At 47.0% G+C, this 21195-nt stretch overlaps 1 protein-coding gene across 2 annotated transcripts in view; it reads right to left on the bottom strand.

Moving 5' to 3' along the window:
- Positions 1–21195, bottom strand: part of FAM120A (family with sequence similarity 120 member A) — a 116020-nt gene that overhangs the window by 12954 nt on the left and 81871 nt on the right. The window contains exons 11-15 of one of the 2 annotated variants that reach the window (XM_062208511.1): positions 12397–12646; positions 7922–8036; positions 1826–2035; positions 907–1090; positions 9–143 (exon numbers count right to left, since the gene is read on the bottom strand). In XM_062208511.1, the coding sequence (XP_062064495.1) occupies positions 9–143; positions 907–1090; positions 1826–2035; positions 7922–8036; positions 12397–12646 (894 nt within the window). The remainder of the gene's footprint in view (positions 1–8; positions 144–906; positions 1091–1825; positions 2036–7921; positions 8037–12396; positions 12647–21195) is intronic. The other variant, XM_062208512.1, reaches the window with a different exon arrangement.

The raw sequence follows: 21195 nt of genomic DNA, 5'->3' as shown, positions 1-21195 counted from the left end.
ATAATTACCGCCCTGGGCCTTGCTAGTTCTGCTGCTGTCACTGCCTGAGAAGGCTCCGCAGGGTCCCGACGCTGCCACCCGGAAGGCTCGGTAGGGGCCTGTTGCTACCGCTTCCCCATAGGGGCCTCCAAAGCCACAGACTCCTGTAGGACCCAGGCAGAGAGAGACAGGGGAAAAGCATGAGGGACAGCGTCTCCTTCAGTGGCAGTTGCTAGCGCACCATCTGCACCCCAGGTCCTCAGGGATAGCAGCGCTGGCCACCCTCCCTGTAGCAGGGCCTCCAAGAGTGCACTGACGAGGGCTGAACTCAAAGACAGCTCCCCGACTCACATGATTTATTTTCTCCCAAAGAAACCTTAATCTGGCCGGCGCTGTGGCTCAACAGGCTAATCCTCCGCCTTGCGGCGCCGGCACACCGGGTTCTAGTCCCAGTTGGGGTGCCGGACTCTATCCCGGTTGCCCCTCTTCCAGGCCAGTTCTCTGCTATGGCCCGGGAGTGCAGTGGAGGATGGCCCAAGTCCTTGGGCCCTGCACCCCATGGGAGACCAGGAGAAGCACCTGGCTCCTGGCTTCGGATCAGCGCGATGCGCCGTCCGCAGCGGCCATTGGAGGGTGAACCAACGGCAAAGGGGAGGACCTTTCTCTCTCTCTCTCTCTCTCTCTCACTGACCACTCTGCTTGTCAAAAAAAAAAAAAAAAAAGAAACCTTAATCCAAAATTTTGAGGAAAGGGTTTCTAGCTGTGTGAACAGGTTCTGGTCAGCGTGGCGGCTCCCACTCTCCCTCCCCACCACCCCCTTGCTGCTTTGCAGACAGACTGACAGTTACAGGGTCTCTGCACTGTAGCTCTGGCTCCCTAGCAGACTGCCTCTCCTCCCACCTAGACAAATGCTGCCACACGACTCACCTGCAAAGCCTCTGCCCCTGCCTTGGGAGGGTGGCACGGGCCCGAAGTGCCGTGGGTACACTGAGGTGGGGTAGAAGGGCAGGGCAGGGGGTGGGGGGAAGGGCAGGGGGTGGTTCTGCCGGGAGAGGTTGAGCCCCTCGAGGATGCTCTGGCGCATCTTCTCCACCTTGGCAGCCTGCTCGGCCTGCAAAGCGAGGACAGCGGTGAGTATCCAGCTCTGCTCCTGCCAGGCCCACACGCATACTGGCAGAACCACACATGCCAACTCCACTGCTCGAGTTCTGTATCTGCAGCTTCACCTACTGTGAAATACTGCGTTGTCTGCACCCCAGACTGATGCTCTCGGCACTTCCCTGGTTGTTGGCAGGCCTGGGCACGGGTTGAGTGGGACAAGCCTGCCTGCTTGCTTCAGCTCATGCTGCAAACACTCCCCTCCATGGCCTGTGTTTGCCACATTTTTCAGTTCGGGTGCTTTTGGTGGTGATTTTGCTGTTAAAAATGGTCCCTAAGTGTGGTGCTGATGTGCTGTCCAAATGCACGTGAAGTATGACATGCTTGTTGAAAAAACACACACATCAGAGAGGTTTCCTTCAGGCATAAGTTACAGTGCTATTGGCCGTGAGTGCAACAGTAATCAACAATACAAACAAAGCCACATACTGATTGGCTGAAGACAGCGTATGACCAGAGCCTCACAGGAACCTCATTCTGGACACCACCACTACCCCCACCCCCGAAGGGGCGGTTCAGTTTTCAAGGCAAATTTCACAACCTAACAACTGAGAAGTAAGCAGTCCATGGTCTAATGGGAGCACTCAGTCACACACTGGCTCGGCCTAATCTAAAACCATGATCCCAAAGGATGAGATTCAGCTAGTGTGCTGTATTCCGTGCTAGCCAGAGGTGCCCCCCGACATACCTGACCATCACAGAGGTCGATGAGCGGGGTCTTTTCCCGGCTGGCTTTGAGGAGCTTGGACTGGAAGAGCTTCCCATCAAAATACATCCATGGACAACAGTGCTCCCAGGGGATGGGCTGTCCACACGCGTCGTTTGCGAACAGCGCCATGTCCACCCCACTCATGAAGAGAGCTGACAGCTGAATCCCTCGGGGATCGAGGTTCTCAATCTTAAATTGAAAAGAGTAATTTCTATGGAATAAGAGCACTATAGCATTAATTCTTCCAGCGTCTCACTACATCCCCTCCCCCAAAGTTAGCAGAGAACATTCCTCAACAAAACAGCACCCCTAAGTCATCCCGTCACTATCTTACAGTGACCCCGTTGGCCCCACATTGAACAGAAATACTTTTCAGTGATTTAACTGAATCTATTCCAGTTTGGGCTTTGCAAAGCCTCACACAGTGTGGAGGGATACTCTGCATAAGGCTGGCTCATAACACCATCAGCCATGATGTATAGTCTTGAGCAGACCAGAGCCCAAAAATCCTGTACAGAATACTATTCCACACCTCAGAAAGTGAACACGGGAATGTACTACAGCAAGGGTGTCAAAAAGGAACAGTCAAGATTTTGCATTTTTCAAGTAGTTATAGTAAAAAATTACTTGGTATAATTTCACTCTAAAGTAAATTTGTACTTTGGTATTTTATATGTTAATGTTTTAGATAGCAACTTATTAATGAGACTGTCAAAATGTTTTTAGGAGAAATGGATAGATTATAAATGAAAGAATGCAACAACAAAAATGCTGTGTTTGCACCATGCATGCTACAGAATTTGCACGTGTGATTTCCCCAGGGGTGGGGAGCAGGGCAGCAATCTAACAGGCACAGTCAACTCTTGATTGCCTGTGAGGGCCTAGTTTGTGGATTATCCAGAACTAAGTCTTCACTCTGCTCTGGTTTTTATCTTCCCAATCTGGTGACTTCTTAAGGAATATACTCTTTATGGGGCCACAGACCCACGGGAAGTACAATGGCTGCTCATTAAAGAGAAAACAAAGTCTTTCTAATGCCGAATGCTAACAAATCTATGATTACCTGCTGTTCTATGCTATTTGTGTCAACATTCCCAGTGATCAGCCAACACTGAGTTTGAAACCTTTCTTTACACTTGAGGTAAATGTGGTCAAATATCCAAAGCCTGGAAACATCTGTCCACAAATGTAGGAAAGCTGCTCATCTCCACCCCAGTCCTACCATGCATAACCACTCCCACTTTCCCTCGCAGGGAAGTGAACTGAAGAGTGTCCAGTTGAGGGCAGGGGAGCTGGACTGACAGAATCAGAAACATTTTTATGTTTATGTGCCAAGTGGAGAAAGAGAGGGCCAAGCTGGAACAAAACAGAAATGTATTTGGTTTAGTTAGAAGCCAGCCACTGTCTCTGAACTACTACAGAAAGGAAGGAGAATCCTCAAGGAGGAGGAAGCCAGGCCAGCTGGAAAGGGCCTGGCAGAGGTGTGGCCGTGGGTAAACAGTTTCCCCAGCACAACAGCACAACCAGCCATGAATCCCTCCCAGTGACATGGGACGCCAGCACTTCCCACATGGAGCCTCTCCCAGAGTCAGGGATCAGGGAGAAGAGTGATGGGGTGGGTGTCGTCTCAGATGTGCCTCACCATCTGAATGTCACGTACAAAATGGCACCAGTGGTTCTCACTCACGCACTATCACTGGACACATCCAGATTCAAGCCCCTAGTGACCCAGGGAACTCACACAGCCATCTGCATGCTGAGTTTAAAAAGTCTCTGCAGATGTGCCCTGCACAGATGTATTCTCATCAAAATCACTCATCTCCAAACCTGCTGGCATGAGGAACTGGAGCAAGGCTACACTACCCATACACACACATACCCACATCCACACAGATATGTGTGTACAAGGTAGTTCAAAGTTCAGTGACAAATAGAACTAAAGTTTAGTTTAGAACTAGGTGTTCAGGCCACTGGGTAAGATTACAGGTAAGATGCCCAAGTCCTATATATCTGAGTGCCTGGGTTCCAGTCCTAACTCTGGCTCTTAATTCTAGGTTCTTGCTAATTTGGACTCTGGGGGCCAGTAGGCGATGGCTCAAGTTCCTGCCACAAACATGAGAGTCCTGGATAAAGTTCCTGGCTCCCAACTTCAGCCCAGCCTAGCTGTGGCTGTTACGGACATTTAGATAAAAGCTCTGTCTCAAACAGACGTGTGTGTGTGATTTTGGTGCAAAAGTTTTTGAAAGCCATGCATATGAGGGGTCTTCGAAACATTCATGGAAAAATTTGTATTCCAAAATACTGTATGGTCCCCCAAAATGTTTTTGCACCAAAATAACCCTATCTCTTGATACGACTCTCCATGAACTTTTTGATGCATTGTGTGAGTGGTACATACAAACACATATTAGTAAATGGCCTTAGAGTTAGTTGAGACTCTGTATTTTATGGATTTAAAAGCGATGTTACAGGGGCCAGCACTGTGGCACAGCAAGTTAATGCCCTTGCCTGCAGTGCCAGCATCCCATATGGATGCCAGTTCGAGACCCGGCTGTTCCACTTCCGATCCAGCTCTCTGTATGGCCTGGGAAAGCAGTAAAAGATGGCCCAAGTCCTTGGGCCCCTGCACCCACGTGGGAGCCCTGGAAGAAGCTCCTGGCTCCTGGCTTTGAATTGGCGCAGCTCTGGCCATTGTGGCCAACTGGGGAGTGAACCATCAGATGGAAGACCTCTTTCTCTGCCTCTCCTCTCTCTGTGTAACTCTTTCAAATAAATAAATAAATCTTTTTAAGACAATGTTACAGTTTCAAGAAAATTAGTTGTAGTAGTGACCATTACCAATATTTAACAGAACGCTTCTTAAAAGCTGTAAAAACAATGTGAATAAAATCACAATTGCTGTACAGATTTTGCTTCCTTGTAACGATTTTAAAACTTATATTAAATAGTGTTTTTATTTCTTTCTCCAAATGTTAGTTATGTAAATGATAACGGCTAATATTCATGGGAACTTAATAAATGCCTAACAGACACTGCCCTTTTCACATGTACTTCTGCACATACTGTCTCATTTCCACTGCTCACCAGTGCAGAACACGGGCACTTCTGAGAAAGAGTCCACGGCAGAGCTGGGGCCCAGGGAGCTCGTGGACACAAAGCCAGACACTGCAGGGCTCAAATCTGAATCCTCAATCGTTGAAACTGCTGCCATATTCACATTCTAACCTCATTTTCTGACTCTAAGATAATATGTTCAACATTACCCACAGCTCCTCAACTAGAGAAACAGACAAAAACAATTCTGATTTTATAGCAAATACAAATTTGGAACTTAATTTCTACCCAGTTCAAGAATCAAATTCTAGTGAAGTTACACTGTCTGATTTCTTATTAGTGGGCAGCAGACTCTTCCTTTGTCATATTTACCTATATGACAAACAGTTCTTTCAGGGATCAGACATGTTGCGCTTCCCTAGTACTATCTTTAAAGCTCTTCAATTTCCATCTTTCATATTCTGCACTTGGCACGTGAAACTGTTAATATAATTTGAGGCAATTATAGAGATGTCAAGAACAGGGGAGTAAGAAGCTGGGCAGATATTACAACTGTGCAGAGCTACCTCTCCTGACTGTCCACCTACCTGCCTCAAGGCCCGGGCTTGGTGGGAATGTTACCTTCATAACTGCATTTCTGCTGGCAACCAAGGACAGCACAGCAATGTAGCAGGGAGGGAATAAGGGCCGTAACTCACTGGCACAGGAGTTCAAGAACCACATGAGAAACCCAGCTTACTCATGGACACGGAGGTGGAGGAAACATGGATGAGATGGGGCCTCACAGATCCACCTCAGGTCTCAATGTCTGCTCCCCAAACCTCTCCCAGAGGACCTAAGAGTTCAAACTGTCCGAACTGGGTGTTTTCTTCTTTTTCTCCTCTGATAGCAAAGCCTGGAGTGGACAACACATGGGGAGGGGACAGGAGGGGAATCTGGGCAATCCACAAACTGGGCAGGGCCAGACAGAGCAGTGCAACAGTCAAGAGTTGACCACATCATAATCAGTGAAATGGTATAGTGTGAAAAAGCAATGTCGTTGCTTTTGGTATGTCAAAAACCAATGGTTAAATGAAAACAGTAATTTTAAAATGGCAATTTTCTACCACTGAGTTTTGAAATCCTCAACTCTGTGTAATGTTTGTAGCACTTAAATAATGATTATTCCTATTAATTCTCAATGTGGAGCTGAGAGGATCTTCAATAGTTTAAAAAAAAAAAAAAAAAAAAAAAAGCAAACAACCACCTCCCACCACCCCGGCCAATGACTGCTATCTCAGATCTCACACTAACCCTGTGCTCACAGTGTAGGCTGTCCTTGTGAAAGTAACTGTCTACCTCCACATAAGCAAGACCCCGGGGAACGATGAATGAGCCTGAAGGCAACTCTACATGAAATGTGTCTTTTGGAATACATCTAGAAATGTCTCACTTTAGATGAAGAATCAGGAGAAAACCATGAAAGCACTAAGACCTCAAAAGAACCAAAATGAAAGCTTAAGGGTGTGATTGTTTTTCAAAAGTTATCTCCTATGTGTTGATCCAAAAATGAAAAGGACATGGGATAGAAGATGAACTCTGGTTAAAGTAACTTGATGGTGAATACGGCTCGGTGGGCATACCTGGTCCCTGGCGGTCTGATTTTCAGAAGTGGGATGTCAATACTGATGTAATAATCTATATAAGAGAAACAGGAGTAGAGGTAGAGGGTGGCACCACACTCTAGGAAAAGTGTTTCCACCCCCTGAAGCACAGCCTGCAACGAAGACAGCGTGATGAGACCCGGCGAGGACACGGGAGGCCGTGACTGGGCCCCGCCACACTGCCCGACAGGGCACCTGACCAGACATTGAGAGCAAAAATGTTAAAATAATAATAATTCTGTCCAGAAAACAGAAACTGGATCTGCAAAGTAAAGAATACAATTTGGGGTCAATTATCCCATGTGCTGGTTTTTATATATCTTGTTTCAGAGCCTCAGGTGAGCTGCACACAGTTGAGGAGGGTCTCAACACCAAATACTCAATGTAATACAATAATCTGGGGAGTACCAGACATTTACTGAGCTCCAACTGGTAAACACTAACACCCTAGGAAGCAAGCCTAAAATTCCTCTGCAGGGAAAGAACGCCTTCGTAAAGAACGACAAAAAGATCTACAAGGGAAGGCGGGTTTGTCAAAAGAGATTAACTGATTACAAATCAAACTTCATGAAAAACAGAAAACAAAAAAAACAAAACTGATGGCAAACCAAAAATTAAACCCTGCACAGTAAAAAGAAAAAGCAGATCTATGAGTTTAGCTAACTTCGAAACATCTTGGCCTTCCGAAAATACAATATAGAAATTAGAAAGCAATTACAACCAGGCGAACACAGCAATCAATAAAAGTGCACTGAAAAGACAAGCACACTAAAAAATTAGGTGACAACTCAGAGAAAAATCAATGTTGTCAAAACAATTAAAGAACAAAAGGAATTACTAGAAGGCAAAATTAAAAGGAATATGATGTTAAATGCTGACTAAACGGGCTTCGGGATGATGGGGTCACACCGTCCTTCAAGTGGCTTAAGGGATTTTACAATACCAGAAGGGCAAAGAGCACTTTTTAGAGAAAACCAGAATTGTAACTAGGAACAATGGGATGAAATAAGAAAAAGAATCCTGACTAGATGTTACGAAATTCTTAAGATCAAGCCCTCCTCACCTCAGGTTTGGAATCCCCTCCTAAAATAAAAAAGGCCAGTTTATTTCCTGATAAGACAAACAAGAATAAATATCCATTGGTAAACAAAGAAAAACCTTTCCCTGACAGAAGTGGAATCGACTGCTTCCAAACTGGGGATGGCAAATCTCTAACTAGAAAGGAATGTCCCCCGGCCCTGAGAGCCCTCAGTTCACCCTGCAGTGGTGTCACCAGTTCAGAGCATTGGGCTCTCCTGCCTGGGAGGGTGAGCTGCGTCATACCAAGTCAAAAAAAAGCCAGACTTCCCAGGATCATGAAAAGAGGAGGATACGTTACCTTGAGCTCCTGCAGCTGATCTGGCTCGTAGAGCTTGGGGGACAGCGCCTGGGCCAGGAAGGCGTCGAGCTCCTGACGCCGTAGTATTCGAGCTCCTGGCCACTGCACCATATACCTGGTATGGGACACAAATCATTGGTATTTAACTGAATGGCCACCCATTACACAGCACACCTGGTAGGAGGGTCTGAGTCAATGTGGGGTCAGGGTCAGGGTGAGTCAGGGTTAGGACAGGAGCTACCCAAGAATCAGGATTTCTCATGCAGCCCTGCTCTTTTCGCTTCATGGAGCCAATTACAAACAAAAACACAATCACCATCTGGGCTGAAGGGAATGTTTTAATTTAGAGTAAAAATAGTGCATGCTCAGAATGAGATGATCAGTAATTTTGTATTTTTTTAATTCTTAAAAAACAACTATTTGAGAGACAGAAAGAGAGCAAGTTCCCAATTCCTGGTTCACTCTCCAGAGCTGCAAACTGGATCCAGGACTCCCATGTGGGTGGCAGGAACCTAATCACTTAAACCTGAACCATCACCACTGCCTCCCTGGGTCTGCATGAAGTTGGAGTCAGGAATCACACCCAGGCACTCTGCAGTGTGATGTAGACCCCCTGTCCCACATCTTAGTGGCTAGGCCAAAGACCCACCCTGGTCAGTGATTTCTGATACAACTGTGCTCTTGTGATGGTACATGGAGGACCATGGGGAGGTAGGGACTTGAGGAAGGCACTGCCCAGGGTGGTCACTGAAGCGCGGCCTTCAAAATGGGTGCACTGGTATGGGCAGCTGAAAGGAAATCACCTTCCATATCATCAGCTAGAAAGAGTACGTGCTGGGAAGTTGCAGGTGCAGGCTTCCCTTGGCACCTTGCACTACCGAAATAACAAGCACCCTGGGCCCATGTATAGGGCACAGCCCACATGTTATCTGCCATCAACTAATGAACAGCTAACCTCCATGGCTGTTACAAACCTTCCTGCAAGTCCAACAGCCCCCAACTCTCTGCCCTAATCAAGCTGCCCAGTGATGACTAAAGCAACAACTAAAAACCAACTTCCATGTGATCTCTGGCAAATGACTCAGGGAGTCCTGAGTGCCATGGCAGGATCAGCAAAGCTGTCTCATCTATCTACTGAGTGACCAACAAAAGCCAGGGGCAGGGTTGACACTCAGCCCTAGTGTGTTCCTGTGATAACTATATCCACTGAGAGATCATTACTGTGTGTGAATATAGTCATTCAATCATCTCTCACTGAGAGACACACTGTCTGTTACATTCCCAGTTCCCACTGCAAGGCCTGCTCACTTGCTGGCTCCAAGACTGGGTCAAAGCATCTCACACACAATGGCTCACTCACCACCCAGCAACGCTGTGGCAAGAATCATTAATACCCCCTTTTAGAGGTGGGGAAATTGAGGTACAGACAGCATATATACTGCATGGAAAAATTATGTGACAATGTAGGAAGAAAATGCAATTTCAAGGTCAATGAATAAATATTAACTCTTCCCCAGCCCCCAGCCATAGGAGCCTTTTATAAATTGGAATCAGAAAAAGGCTGTTTTGGGAAAGGCTGGATTTCTTAAGATCTGTCCTGCTTTCCTGGCAGTGAAGGCTCCAGGAACTCAATTTAGCTGAAGTGACACAGCTATGTTGGTGAGGACATCTGCTGTTGCCTCCACTGGGCTTTCTATGGCAAAGGTGACATTTAGCTCCTCCTCCTCCTCCTCACAGGTCCTACCAACACCTTCCTGAATGCAGAGTGTAAAGAATGCACACAGGGAAACATCTGGATTAACACCAGAATACTGGAACAGCAGGTGCAAGCCTCAGGTGAGTTAAGGGGAAGGTGGCTAACAGCCTTCTCTTGGTTGTCTCACTGATTCCAGATCTCCCTGTCTGTGCATTTGGCGAGTTTTCAAATCCCTTTCCATGCTGCTAAACCTACCCATGGATCTGTGGGAGAATTTTCTCCAGATGTTCTTTCCTGAACATGAATAGAATGTGGAAACCCTGAGCGATATGCTCAACAGCTATGAGAACGGAGGAGAGCTGCTGGACTTGCCTGGCCTCACCTTGATAGTGTGGAGGGGTGAGGACGTCCACACTGTTCTGGGCCCAGAGAAGGATGTTCTCTCACTGCCCCTGAGGCCTGGACGCTGGGGAAATCCAGGGCTTCATGGAGATGGAAAGGGCATAGTTGGCATGGGCCCTGCTTCGTTACTGGGGAACGGTGGCCCGATACCACCACCAGGACACAACTGGTATGGCCAACACCATTCCTGGGGAGCCTTGCTTTGGGGCCTCACGTCCTCTCTCCTTGTTATTTACTATCTGACTTTAAGTTCTTGCAGGACTTATCCCAGTCTGCGTCTGTCCACCTGCTGTCTTGTCCCTCCCTTGTCCACCTTATTTCCCCACAAAGACCTCTGCTCAGCTCTACGCTGCCCACCTCCCCCTCTCCTGCACCAAACCTGCTCAAGCTACCTCCCTGCATCTCTGCTGCTGAGTAATCCACAGATCTGGATGACATTTGTCCCCTGTCCCTCTCAACTGCTGTCATCAAGTAACACTTAGGATGCACGTGTACCCAACACTATCTTGCCAGGGTCCAAGGTCAGCATCACTAGTAAAAAAGCAAAATTCCCGGGGCCAGAGCTGTATGCAGCAGATTAAGCCACAGTCCACAGTGCAGGCATCCCATATGAGTGCTGGTTCAAGTTCTAGCTGCTCCACTTCCAATCTAGCTCCCTATTAATGGCCTGGGAAAGCAGCAGCAGATGGTCCAAGTGCTTGGTTCCCTGCACCCACCTGAGACCCAGAAGAAGCTCCTGGCTCTTGGCTTTGACCCGGCCCAGTCCTGGCTCTTATGGCCATTTGGGGAATGAACCAGCAGATGGAAGATCTCTCTGTCTCACCTCTCTCTATAGCTCTGCCTTTCAAATAAATAAATATTTTTAAAAATTCAAGAAACCTCATAAAGCTGTCAAAGGCTAATCTTCCGCCTGCGACACTGGCACCCCAGGTTCTAGTCCCAGTCGGGGCACCGGGGTCTGTCCTGGTTGCTCCTCTTCCAGTCCAGCTCTCTGCTTGGCCCAGGAAGGCAGTGGAGGATGGCCCAAGTGCTTGGGCCCTGCACTCACAAGAGAGACCAGGAGGAAGCACCTGGCTCCTGGCTTTGGATTGGCGCAGCGCGCCGGTCATAGCAGCCATTTTGGGGGTGAACCAGTGGAAGGAAGACCTTTCTGTCTCTAACTCTGCCTGTCAAAAAAATTTTAAATAAATAAACAATAAACAAACAAGTGAAGAGTATATTCTGAGGGTCACCAAGGAAGAGGAGTTCCAGCTGTCAAGGTTCCCAAAACCTGCAGCAGTCACAGAAGAGGGAGTAACCCCACACACCACACAACCACCCTGTGCCCTCAGAACCAGAGTCCTGCCTCACGGGACACACAGAGCTGTGTGCCCTCTGGTCAGGAACCCCTGAAAGCATATTGGTATGAGACAGGATAAACCAAAGAATCCAGGTAGGTTGGTTCTATTGGCCACATGGTGGTTATGTAGGAAAATGTTATTAAAAAATCACACTGAAGTATGGAATAAAAAAAAAAGCTTTCTGTGGTTGTGATTTTTTCCTACATTGTTTCAAAACCAAACCAGATCAACAAACCCTAGAAACTTAATAAACATCCATGAATGCGAATGTCAGCAAAGAGCCAGCAGTGTCTACATCAGCAAGGTCCAGGGCTCACAACTGGGACTAGGCTGTTCCCCAGAGTGGGGAGACACAAGGTGCACAGAAGCATCTTGCAGGGCCAGGAAGCAAGGAGAAGCCCCCAGATAGTGTTAAGGGTCCCTTGGGCCAACCTGAGATTGCTAAGGCCAGAGCTGACAATGTGAACAATGAAGTGAGTAACAGCACTGGATCCCAACCTCAAACAAACTCACCACAGCCCTAGGAGTACATGATCCACAAGATCTAAGTAAACCAGGGGCCAGTGCTGTGGTGTAGTAGGCTAAGTTTCCACCTGTGGTGCCAGAATCCCATGTGTCAACTGCTCCTCTTCTAGTTTGTGTCCCGATCCAGCTCTCTGCTTATGGGCTGGGAAGGCAGTGGAAGATGGCCCGAGTGCCTGGGCTCCTGCACCCACGTGGGAGACCTGGAAGAAGCTCCAGGCTTTGGATCGGCTCAGCTCAACTGTTGTGGCCATTTGAGGAGTGAACCAGCAGACGGAAGTTCTTTCTCTTGATCTCCCCCTCTCTGTCTGTAACTCTACCTCTCAGATAAATAAATAAATAAATCATAAACAAAAACAAAAATAAAAGAAAAAAACCCTGCCTGGTGTACACTCTGTAATGCTTACAATTCATCCCTAATAAGTCCTTTTCAGAATGCTCCACACCATGCCCCAGCCCCTGCTTGGTCCCAGGTGCCTCCCCCAACCCCACCGAACACTCGGCTCGCCACCCACCGTAAGACGCAGCAGAGCACCATGAGGTGGGTGGGCACGTTGGCAGGGTTCAGCATGGCAGGAGTATCTGACCGCATGCAAGCCAGAAAGGCCCTCATCCTGCGGTTCTTGTCCTCCACTGCCTTGCCCAGCCAAAGCCTCTTCAAGTTGGGGCAGGTCCACTCCCTGAAGGCCAGGGCTTCCACCAGTTCCGGAGTTTGAGGAGACTTCCCTTTGTAAGCTGCCCATTCCTTAATGATCACCGGCGAGACTGGAGAAAAGAGAACCAGAGAGGGCTCATTCGGGCATCAGCTCGCCAACGTTCAGTCTGCACAAAGACAAGCTGCTCTAGCAAGGCACCTGCCGGCGAGGCCCTCAGCAAGCCACCGCACACAGGCTCCCGAGAGCCATGCTGCATCGCTGCTCACTCAGACCCTCAGGCAGGCCACAGCGCTCTCCTCAGGCCAGTCGGGATCTGATTTCCCCATAACTAATCTGTGTCCCTCAGTTACACAAACTTTGTTCTGATATTTTACATCTATTGATAGTTTTACTAACAACAATTGGTATATAGTCACAGATGTCATCACCTGGTTATTTTACCATTATTTTAACATGGAAGAAAAATCCAAGCTAGATAGCTTCTCCTTTTCTAAATGTCTACAAATTAGGTTTGAGAAAATAATCTGCATTTGGGAGCCACTTTACATGAGGGTATCCTACTTTAACAAACATTAAACTCCATTTGCAAGGCCAGCCGGTAAGAAGCAACTAGAAGCAATACTCCCAAGTGTTGAAATCCCACATGATCTCAGCACAGTAATTATACGCAGGCAGAATGAAGACAAGAGTGTACGATTCTCCAACATTTCACTGCAACAAAGGCAAGAGTTTCTAAATTGATAGAACACAAAACCAGTGACCTTGTATCCACAGTTGTTTTTACCATCATTAGAGTCAATTAATTCTTACAAATACATAAACATGTCCATTTCCCCACATAATTTTCAAATAAGTTAGGGAAAGAACTATGGGGAAATACAATGAATGATGCATTCTGCACGGCAGCATGTTGAAATTTCTCATCAACTGGCCTCAGGCAAGAATCCAATGGTGAGATTTGGATATGCACTGAGTGACAAGTGGTAAACACCAGAACCAGAGTGGGGACCCACATGGTCCCATGCCCCACGGCCGAGTCCATGCACGACCAGAATCAGGAGAGCACCCTCAATTCTAGAGCAATTTTCAGCACATTAGTTCTATCCAAATAACATTAATCCAAAGGTCCATTTTCTCTAAAAGAAGGCCTCAGACAGATGAGAGATTCTGAAGAATCCAAACTTGTGACTGGCTGATTTCTAGTTCTTCTCCAAATCTAAATTTAGTCAGGCAAGATCTCTTAAAATGTCATCAAAACTGCCAGGAGTCAGACAGTCAGATGTATGCATTATCAGCAATCCTCAGGTGACAGCGTCACACCTGGGAACAGTCAGGGACCTCAGGACTTGCACAGGGGCATAAATGAAGACATTCACCAAAAGTTTCCCTTTTACAAAAAAGTCACTGCTATCAGCATTTAAATGATAAAGGAATATTCAAGACACTCAACGGTTTATTTTGAAGCCCAGAACTCAGAACACAGATACCATGTATATGTAAATGTACACTTATTTGCTTTTATTCAATATTTTTAGGGATGAAACATAAACACAATACCATCCAGCAGACCCTGTCCTTGGACGCACAATCTAAGGCCCCACCCCACCACAATGCACGGAGCTCCAGTGTAGCCCAGCTTCCAGAAACTTCCCCAGCAGCACTGTCAGAACATATAGGAGGATCATCACCATCATCATCATCATCATCATCATCAAAGGGTTTCCCGTAAGCCAACCCCTCTTGCCACCCAACAACACTGCAGGAACCCCCTGCACAGAGGGCAGCCTTCGAGAGTGGATAACCAGTATGCTGTTTCCACTAGGTAACTATGCTACATACACACATCATCACACTACTCACCACACACTCAAAAATAGCAGGGGGTGGGTGGGCCCCCCCCCCCCATTAGCTGTGGTGCAGTGCAATAAGCTGCCTCTTGTGCCAGCATCCCATTGGAGCACTGGTTAGAGTTCCAGACGCTCCACTTCCAATCTAGCTCCCTGCTGTGGCACCTCGGAAAGCAGTGGATGACATGGGAGATGAGGATGAAGCTCTTGGCTCCTAGCTTTGGCTTGGCCCAGCTCCAGTTGTGACCAATGAGGGAGTGAGCTAACAGATAAGATCTCTCTGTGTCTCCCTTTCTCTATCACTCTTCCAAATAAATAAATAAATAAATAAATAAATCTTTTTAAGTGTGAGTTTACTGAATCTAAAAAATACATGATTGTATTGTTAGAAATCCTCTAGAAGATTCACAAGAGAGGAATTAAATCTCTCTTTGTCTTTGCTATTTCTCTTTCCCTTTTGTCAGCTGTTCTTTCCACAATAATTTTTTAGCAGTCATTTTATTGTTTTGTTTTATTCTAGGAAAAAACTATTGGAAAAGGATGTTTACTTTCTAATTTAGAGCCCTTAGACATTTGCATATTTCACTTTGCAGGCCCTCAGAAACACTGACCATAGAAATGCAACTGGAAAACTACACTTAGTGAAATAGGCCAGTCCACCAGCTTCCCCTGGGCTGTGAGCTGGGTGGGCCCACCTCTCCACCTGGGACTCTCATGGACAACACTAACATTCAGGCAGGCGCAGGGCAGCAGCAGTCAGTCACACAGTAGGGATAGATGAGGATAGGTGTTTTTGCTTATGGTGCTGGGCATTTCTACTGCCCTTCTGCAATGTTCACAACAAGTATGGCTCCAATTTAATTTAGGAAAAGAAATTTGAGAAAACAGGTATGCCCAAGGCTCACTTTATGCAAAAGTGCCCTTGATTTCTATTTTTAGACAATCTACCATTTGGAGACTTCCTGAGTGTACCTATGGCCAAATGTGTGACAAGCATTAGTGAGCAGTGATTTGTGCTAGCAAGGCCAGGACCAGGTGAGGCAGGTGAGCAGCAGCACTAAGACCCAGGAAGGGCTGAATCTTCACTATGAAACACAATCCCAACCAATAAATGTAAAAAGCACCTAGCACCCTTGCATGGAGGGAAAACCATGTGAGGTCAGCTAACATCTCATATTACTTACAATAATTAAAAATTAGTACCCATAAATCCAAGAATTCCAGGAGTCCAATTTTCAGGTTGCCACATAGCAGTCTCAAGGGTTCCAAGAAGTAGACAAAAGAAAAGGCATAGCTCTGCTTCCCAAGTCCCCTGGCCTAGGCCACCAGGGGCGTGTTTGTCACACCTGCTTCTCTCTCTCTCTCTCTGCTGCTGGGAAGGGAGGGCTTTTCAGCTTCACTGCATTGTTCAGCTCTCAGGAAATAATCAAATACAAAGTAGTCGGCTAACAGTGAGTAATTCCTGAGTTTTGCAAAAGCCCCTGGGCACACAGACTTTCCGCACAGGAGGACTGGCTGCCTGGATGCTGCCTGCGGCTCTGGAGGTATGGCGTCATCAGTGCCAACACAGCTGCAGAGAGAGATGCCCACAATGCCTCTTAGGATAGACCAACAGGGAAGCCCTTAGGTCAGCTCATCCAGCTGGACGTCTGGAAATGAATTTTGTGCATCCCCACCAAGAAATAGTTATCTCTTCTACTGACTGAAAAACTATTTCAGGAAATAGCCTGAAATAGCTTCTAAAACACTGAATATAAGGTTACATTCCCTTCTCATACACAGAACTGCATTTTTACACTACCAAAAACCACCCCAGGGCATCAGCTTTCTGTTACACAGAACCTCTTCAAGATACAACTGGGCCCGAAGGACACCACTATCCTTCAGCTGTCAGTACAAACCCAATGTTTCCCACTAGACCTTAATCATCTTCTCCTGATACAACCAGCCACCTTGAGAAACTGTTACAAAGCCAACTCTGGGACCAACCCCAGTTCAGGAATAAAAAACACAGCTCATCTTGTAAGCCAATCCCCATTGCAGGCACTGGCTGTCTACAGTGCCAGTGATAAAGTATGTCTTTGCTCACTACCAGGGCACCAGTCCCAACCAGCCACGACACAGCGAGATGAGTGGCTTCCAAACTACAGCCTGCTGGACTTTTGATCTGCGTGAACATGTGTGCACATGCGGGGAGCTATTGGTTTGTTTGCTGAGCTTTCCTGGGGTTTTTATGAAAAAAATAATAATAATAATAAAATAAATAAATAATAATAACCAAAAACTGTAGCTCCCACATATCAGGGCAGAAACAAAGGTGGATATGATAGTGGCTACTCTTTCTAGTGTGTGCCATGGCTCTCTGTCCCCTCTCAGTGATGCACCTGTGAGAACCTCCATGAGTCCCAAAGCAAAAAACTGTGAATGAGCTCCTTAAACTTTTGCTACCTGAGGCTAAGGGAAACCTTCTATCCACAAAACTATACATCCTCAGCTAACCATAGGACAAGGGGCAGAACAGTCCGACGTGTGGGTAAACAATGCTCCTAGAATCGACAGTCACAGACATATAAAATCAATATTAATTCAAAAGCGTGGCACCAGACCACCTACTCCATGACTTGCCTCCCAAGCACCCACCCATGAAAACAGTAGTCACTGCTACTCCTGAGAAACTGTGTAAAGAAAATTAAGCTTGACTTATAAACAGTGTTCACAGAAATGATGGGGAAGATGATAACAATAACCATTTTTCACATATTTTAAGTCAGCAATATTGCACAGTGAAAGTACTATTTCATAATATAATCCACAATGAACAGAATTAGTTTATTTATTTCAAATTAGCAGTCCCAATTATTAGCACAAACAAAAACATTTCTAAGGCAAACTGTACCAGAAAAAAAGTAAATGTTTCTTTTAGCTGATTTGCTAGCTTAAAAATTACAAGAATAAATACAGAGAAATCCTTTATACAACAGTACTCACAATCTATCCGTTCACTTTCTAGTTCCATACATTCACTTCTCAGGTCTGTCATTTATGTCCATCTACTTTTTGAAAGCCTACTGCTTTCACTTATTTAATTTTGGGGCAATAGGGAACATTCATTACCAAGATGAGGCAAGAAAAGAAAGCCAATGTTATCAAATAGACAACACTAATTGAACAAAGTAAAAATCACTGAGCTGTACCTGTGTCCTGAACTCTTCACTCTGCAGCAGGGGCTACTCATTACACACAACCTTTTAAACTTGGGACTTGGGCCAGCGCCGCGGCTCATTAGGCTAATCCTCCACCTTGCGGCGCCGGCACACCGGGTTCTAGTCCCAGTCGGGGCACCGATCCTGTCCCGGTTGCCCCTCTTCCAGGCCAGCTCTCTGCTGTGGCCCGGGAGTGCAGTGGAGGATGGCCCAAGTGCTTGGGCCCTGCACCCCATGGGAGACCAGGAGAAGCACCTGGCTCCTGCCATTGGATCAGCACGGTGTGCCGGCAGCAGCGCGCCTACCGCGGCGGCCATTGGAGGGTGAACCAACGGCAAAAAGGAAGACCTTTCTCTCTGTCTCTCTCTCTCTCTGTCCATTCTGCCTGTCAAAAAAAATTAAAATAAATAAATAAATAAATAAAATTAAACTTGGGACTTGCACCCTCATGTGCTCTCCCCATATCACTGCAGCCCCCCACCCCAATGCCTGGGGAGAACGTGTGGGAGAAGGGGAGCAGAGATACAACTGGTGGTGGGGGGAAGACCCCAAGCAGGGTGATGGGAGAAGAGGGTGCAGGAGGAGGTGCAGCCCAGGGAACTTGCCCCTACTCTGCATTCTTGCTTGTGATGCTTCAAAGCCAGGAGCACAGTCCAGGCCTAGCTTTTACTCCAGCAGCAACACAATCTGGCCCCAGCGTGAGTGCTGGGAGAGCTTAGATTCCACTAGGATTCCACACACACTGCCTTATTAGGCAGAGATTGTGAGGAAGTTCTCAAAAGTAAAATTATACAACTTGGGGATGGACAGAGAGGAACAGAATACTAAATTGCCAGCCTGTAATTTGTTATGATTTTCATAACGGTGGCATCTTAAAAATGACACCGGTGGGGCCAGTGCTGTGGCACAGCAGGTTCACGCCCTGGCCTGAAGCGCCAGCTCAAGACCCGGCTGTTCCACTTCTGACCCAGCTCTCTGCTGTGGCCTGGGAAAGCAGTAAAGGATGGCCCAAGTCCTTAGGCCCCTGCACCCGTGTGGGAGACCTGGAAGAAGCTCCTGGCTTCTGGCTTCAGATCAGTGCAGCTCCAGTTGTTGTGGCCAATTGGGGAGTGAACCAGCGGATGGAAGACCTCTCTCTCTCTCTTTCTCTGCCTCTCCTCTCTCTGTGTAACTCTGACTTTCAAATAAATAAATCTTTAAAAAAAGAAATGACACTGGTAAGACACATGAAAACTAACTTAAACTATGCACATTTTATCATCCGCCTTCATCAACAGACTGTACATTTCCAAATGAAGACATGTCCTAACTCTCCTGAGAAATAGTTTTAAACAACCCTTAAAGGGCCGGTTCTGTGGTACAGCAGGTTAAATCCTCGGCATCCCATATGGGCGATAGTTCTAGTCCTGGCTGCTCCTCTTTCCGATCCAGCTCTCTGCTATAGCCTGGGAAAGCAGTGGAAGACGGCCCAAGTGTTTGGGCCCCTGTACCCGTCTGGGAGACCCAGAAGAAGCTCCTGGCTCCTGACTTCGGATTGGCTCAGCTCTGGCTGCTGCGGTCCTTTGGGGGAGTAAACCAGTGGAGGGAAGACCTCCCTTTCTCTGTCTCTACCTCTCTCTGTAACTCTGTCTTTCAAATAAATTTAAAAACAAAACAAAACAAAAAAACACCTTAAGACTGTGATGTGCCCTCTGTGAGGGGGCCATCATAGGGAGTCTGCACTGGCACAGTGATCAGTGACACGAGTACACACTGCACGGTAAGATTCTGAGGTCACCTCAGCTCTCAGACCTCCGACCACAGATGCCATACGAGGCGCTTGCAGCAGGCTCACTCGGAGCCGACGGACAGCCTGAAGGAAAACAGTTCCACAAGGACTTTATTCCATGTGTCAGTGATGCCACAGAACCTCCAGGTGTTCCCAGAATGGCCACACGGTGGACAGCAAATGGCAGTAAGTCTCAAACCCAATCGTGGCTCACCTTGTCACCCAAGCATGCTGGAAAACTCTCCCCTGGGGAGCTTCAGCCCAGCATCCCTGTTTTCCAGCTCACCCGGGAGTGCCAAGAGGCTCCAGTATTCTCATTCATACTACAAAGTGTGCAGTCACTAACAGGCACTCCAGGTAACAAAGCCTATCTGAGCAGAGTGAGTGTTTGGTCAGCTGAACTGGAGACAGGGGGCCTCGGAAGATTCCCACCCCGTGCACACACAAGGCCTGTTCTGAGTTTTCAGGCTCTGTACTCAGCAGATTCTCTAGACAAAACCTCCTGTGGAGAGTGCGAGTCAGAGAGGACGAGAGCCTCCGCACAGTTCAGTTTTATCAGCTCCCCACGAAAACCAAGATTCCAAAGCCACATACAAAATCTCACCAAAATTACGGTTCTAACCCAGGTCTCTCAACTTTTAAAAAAGAGAGGTCAAGTTTTACACATCTTTTCCATTCAGAGGTAAATTTTTATTTGTAACAGCACAATAATACACTTCCCTAAACTCTTAGCTTCCAGGGGCACGAGGAATTCCATCTAGGCAAAGGTCTCTGGGACATGCCCTTTCTTCCTCAGCAAAGGCTTCATCTGTTGCAGTTCAGTATCCACCTCAGCCATCTACATAGCAAAATCACTTATGCCAAACCTTCGGCGGCTTTCCCATATCTACTGAAAAATGAAAGACTAGGGCCAGCACTGTGGTATAGCAGGTTAAGCTGCTGCCTGCACTGCCAGCATCCTGAATGGGTGCCAGTTCAAATTCTGGCTGCTCTAGTTCCAATCCAGCTCCCTGCTAATGCACCTGGGAAAGTAGAAGATGGCCCAAGTGCTTGGGCCCCTGCCACCCATGTGGGAGACCCAGAAGAAGCTCCTGGTTCCTGACTTTGGCCTGATCCAACCCTTGCCATTGCGGCGATTTGGGGAATTAGCCCCCTCCCCCCCTTTCCCTAAGTCCCTCTCTGCAAATAAAAATAAATCCTTTATAAAATTTTATAAAAAAAAAATAACGATTTGCTCATTTTTATTTGAGAGGCAGTGTTACAGTGAAAGGGAGAGACGGGGGGGGGGGGGTGTCTTTCATCTACTGGTTCACTTCCCAAATGGCTGCAACAGCCTGAGCTGGGCCTATCTGAAGCCAGGAGCCAGGAACTTCTTCCAGGTCTCCCACATGAGTGCAGGGAGACAAGCACTTGGGCCATCTTCCACCGCATTCCCAGGTCATTAACAGGGAGCTGGATTGGAAGTGGGGCAGCTGGGACTTGAATCAACACCCACATGGGATGCTGGCACTGCAGGAGGAGGAGGAGGTTTAACCTACTATACTACAGTGCCAGCCCCTAAATAAATCAATCTTAAAAAAATAATTAAGGCAAAACCCATGTTCATGAATCACCTGGGCAGAAAAGACCACAACTTGTTTAGCACCGACCTTTCCAAAGACCTCAGTTATTATGTATGTGCTCTCACTCTCACTTAATGAAAGTTTATTTGAGTTTATTCATTGATGGATTTACTGATTGATTAATTTGAAAGTCAGAGTTACAGAGAGGGAGAGGCAGAGAAAGTGATCTTCCACTAACTGGTTCATTGTCCAGAGGGCTGCAATGGCTAGGGCTGGGC

The sequence above is a fragment of the Lepus europaeus genome, chromosome 12, assembly GCF_033115175.1.
Source record: "Lepus europaeus isolate LE1 chromosome 12, mLepTim1.pri, whole genome shotgun sequence".
Taxonomy (NCBI): Eukaryota; Metazoa; Chordata; class Mammalia; order Lagomorpha; family Leporidae; genus Lepus; species Lepus europaeus.
The sequence above is the reverse complement of the archived record's forward strand: the minus strand, read 5'-3'. Positions and strand labels throughout refer to the sequence as shown.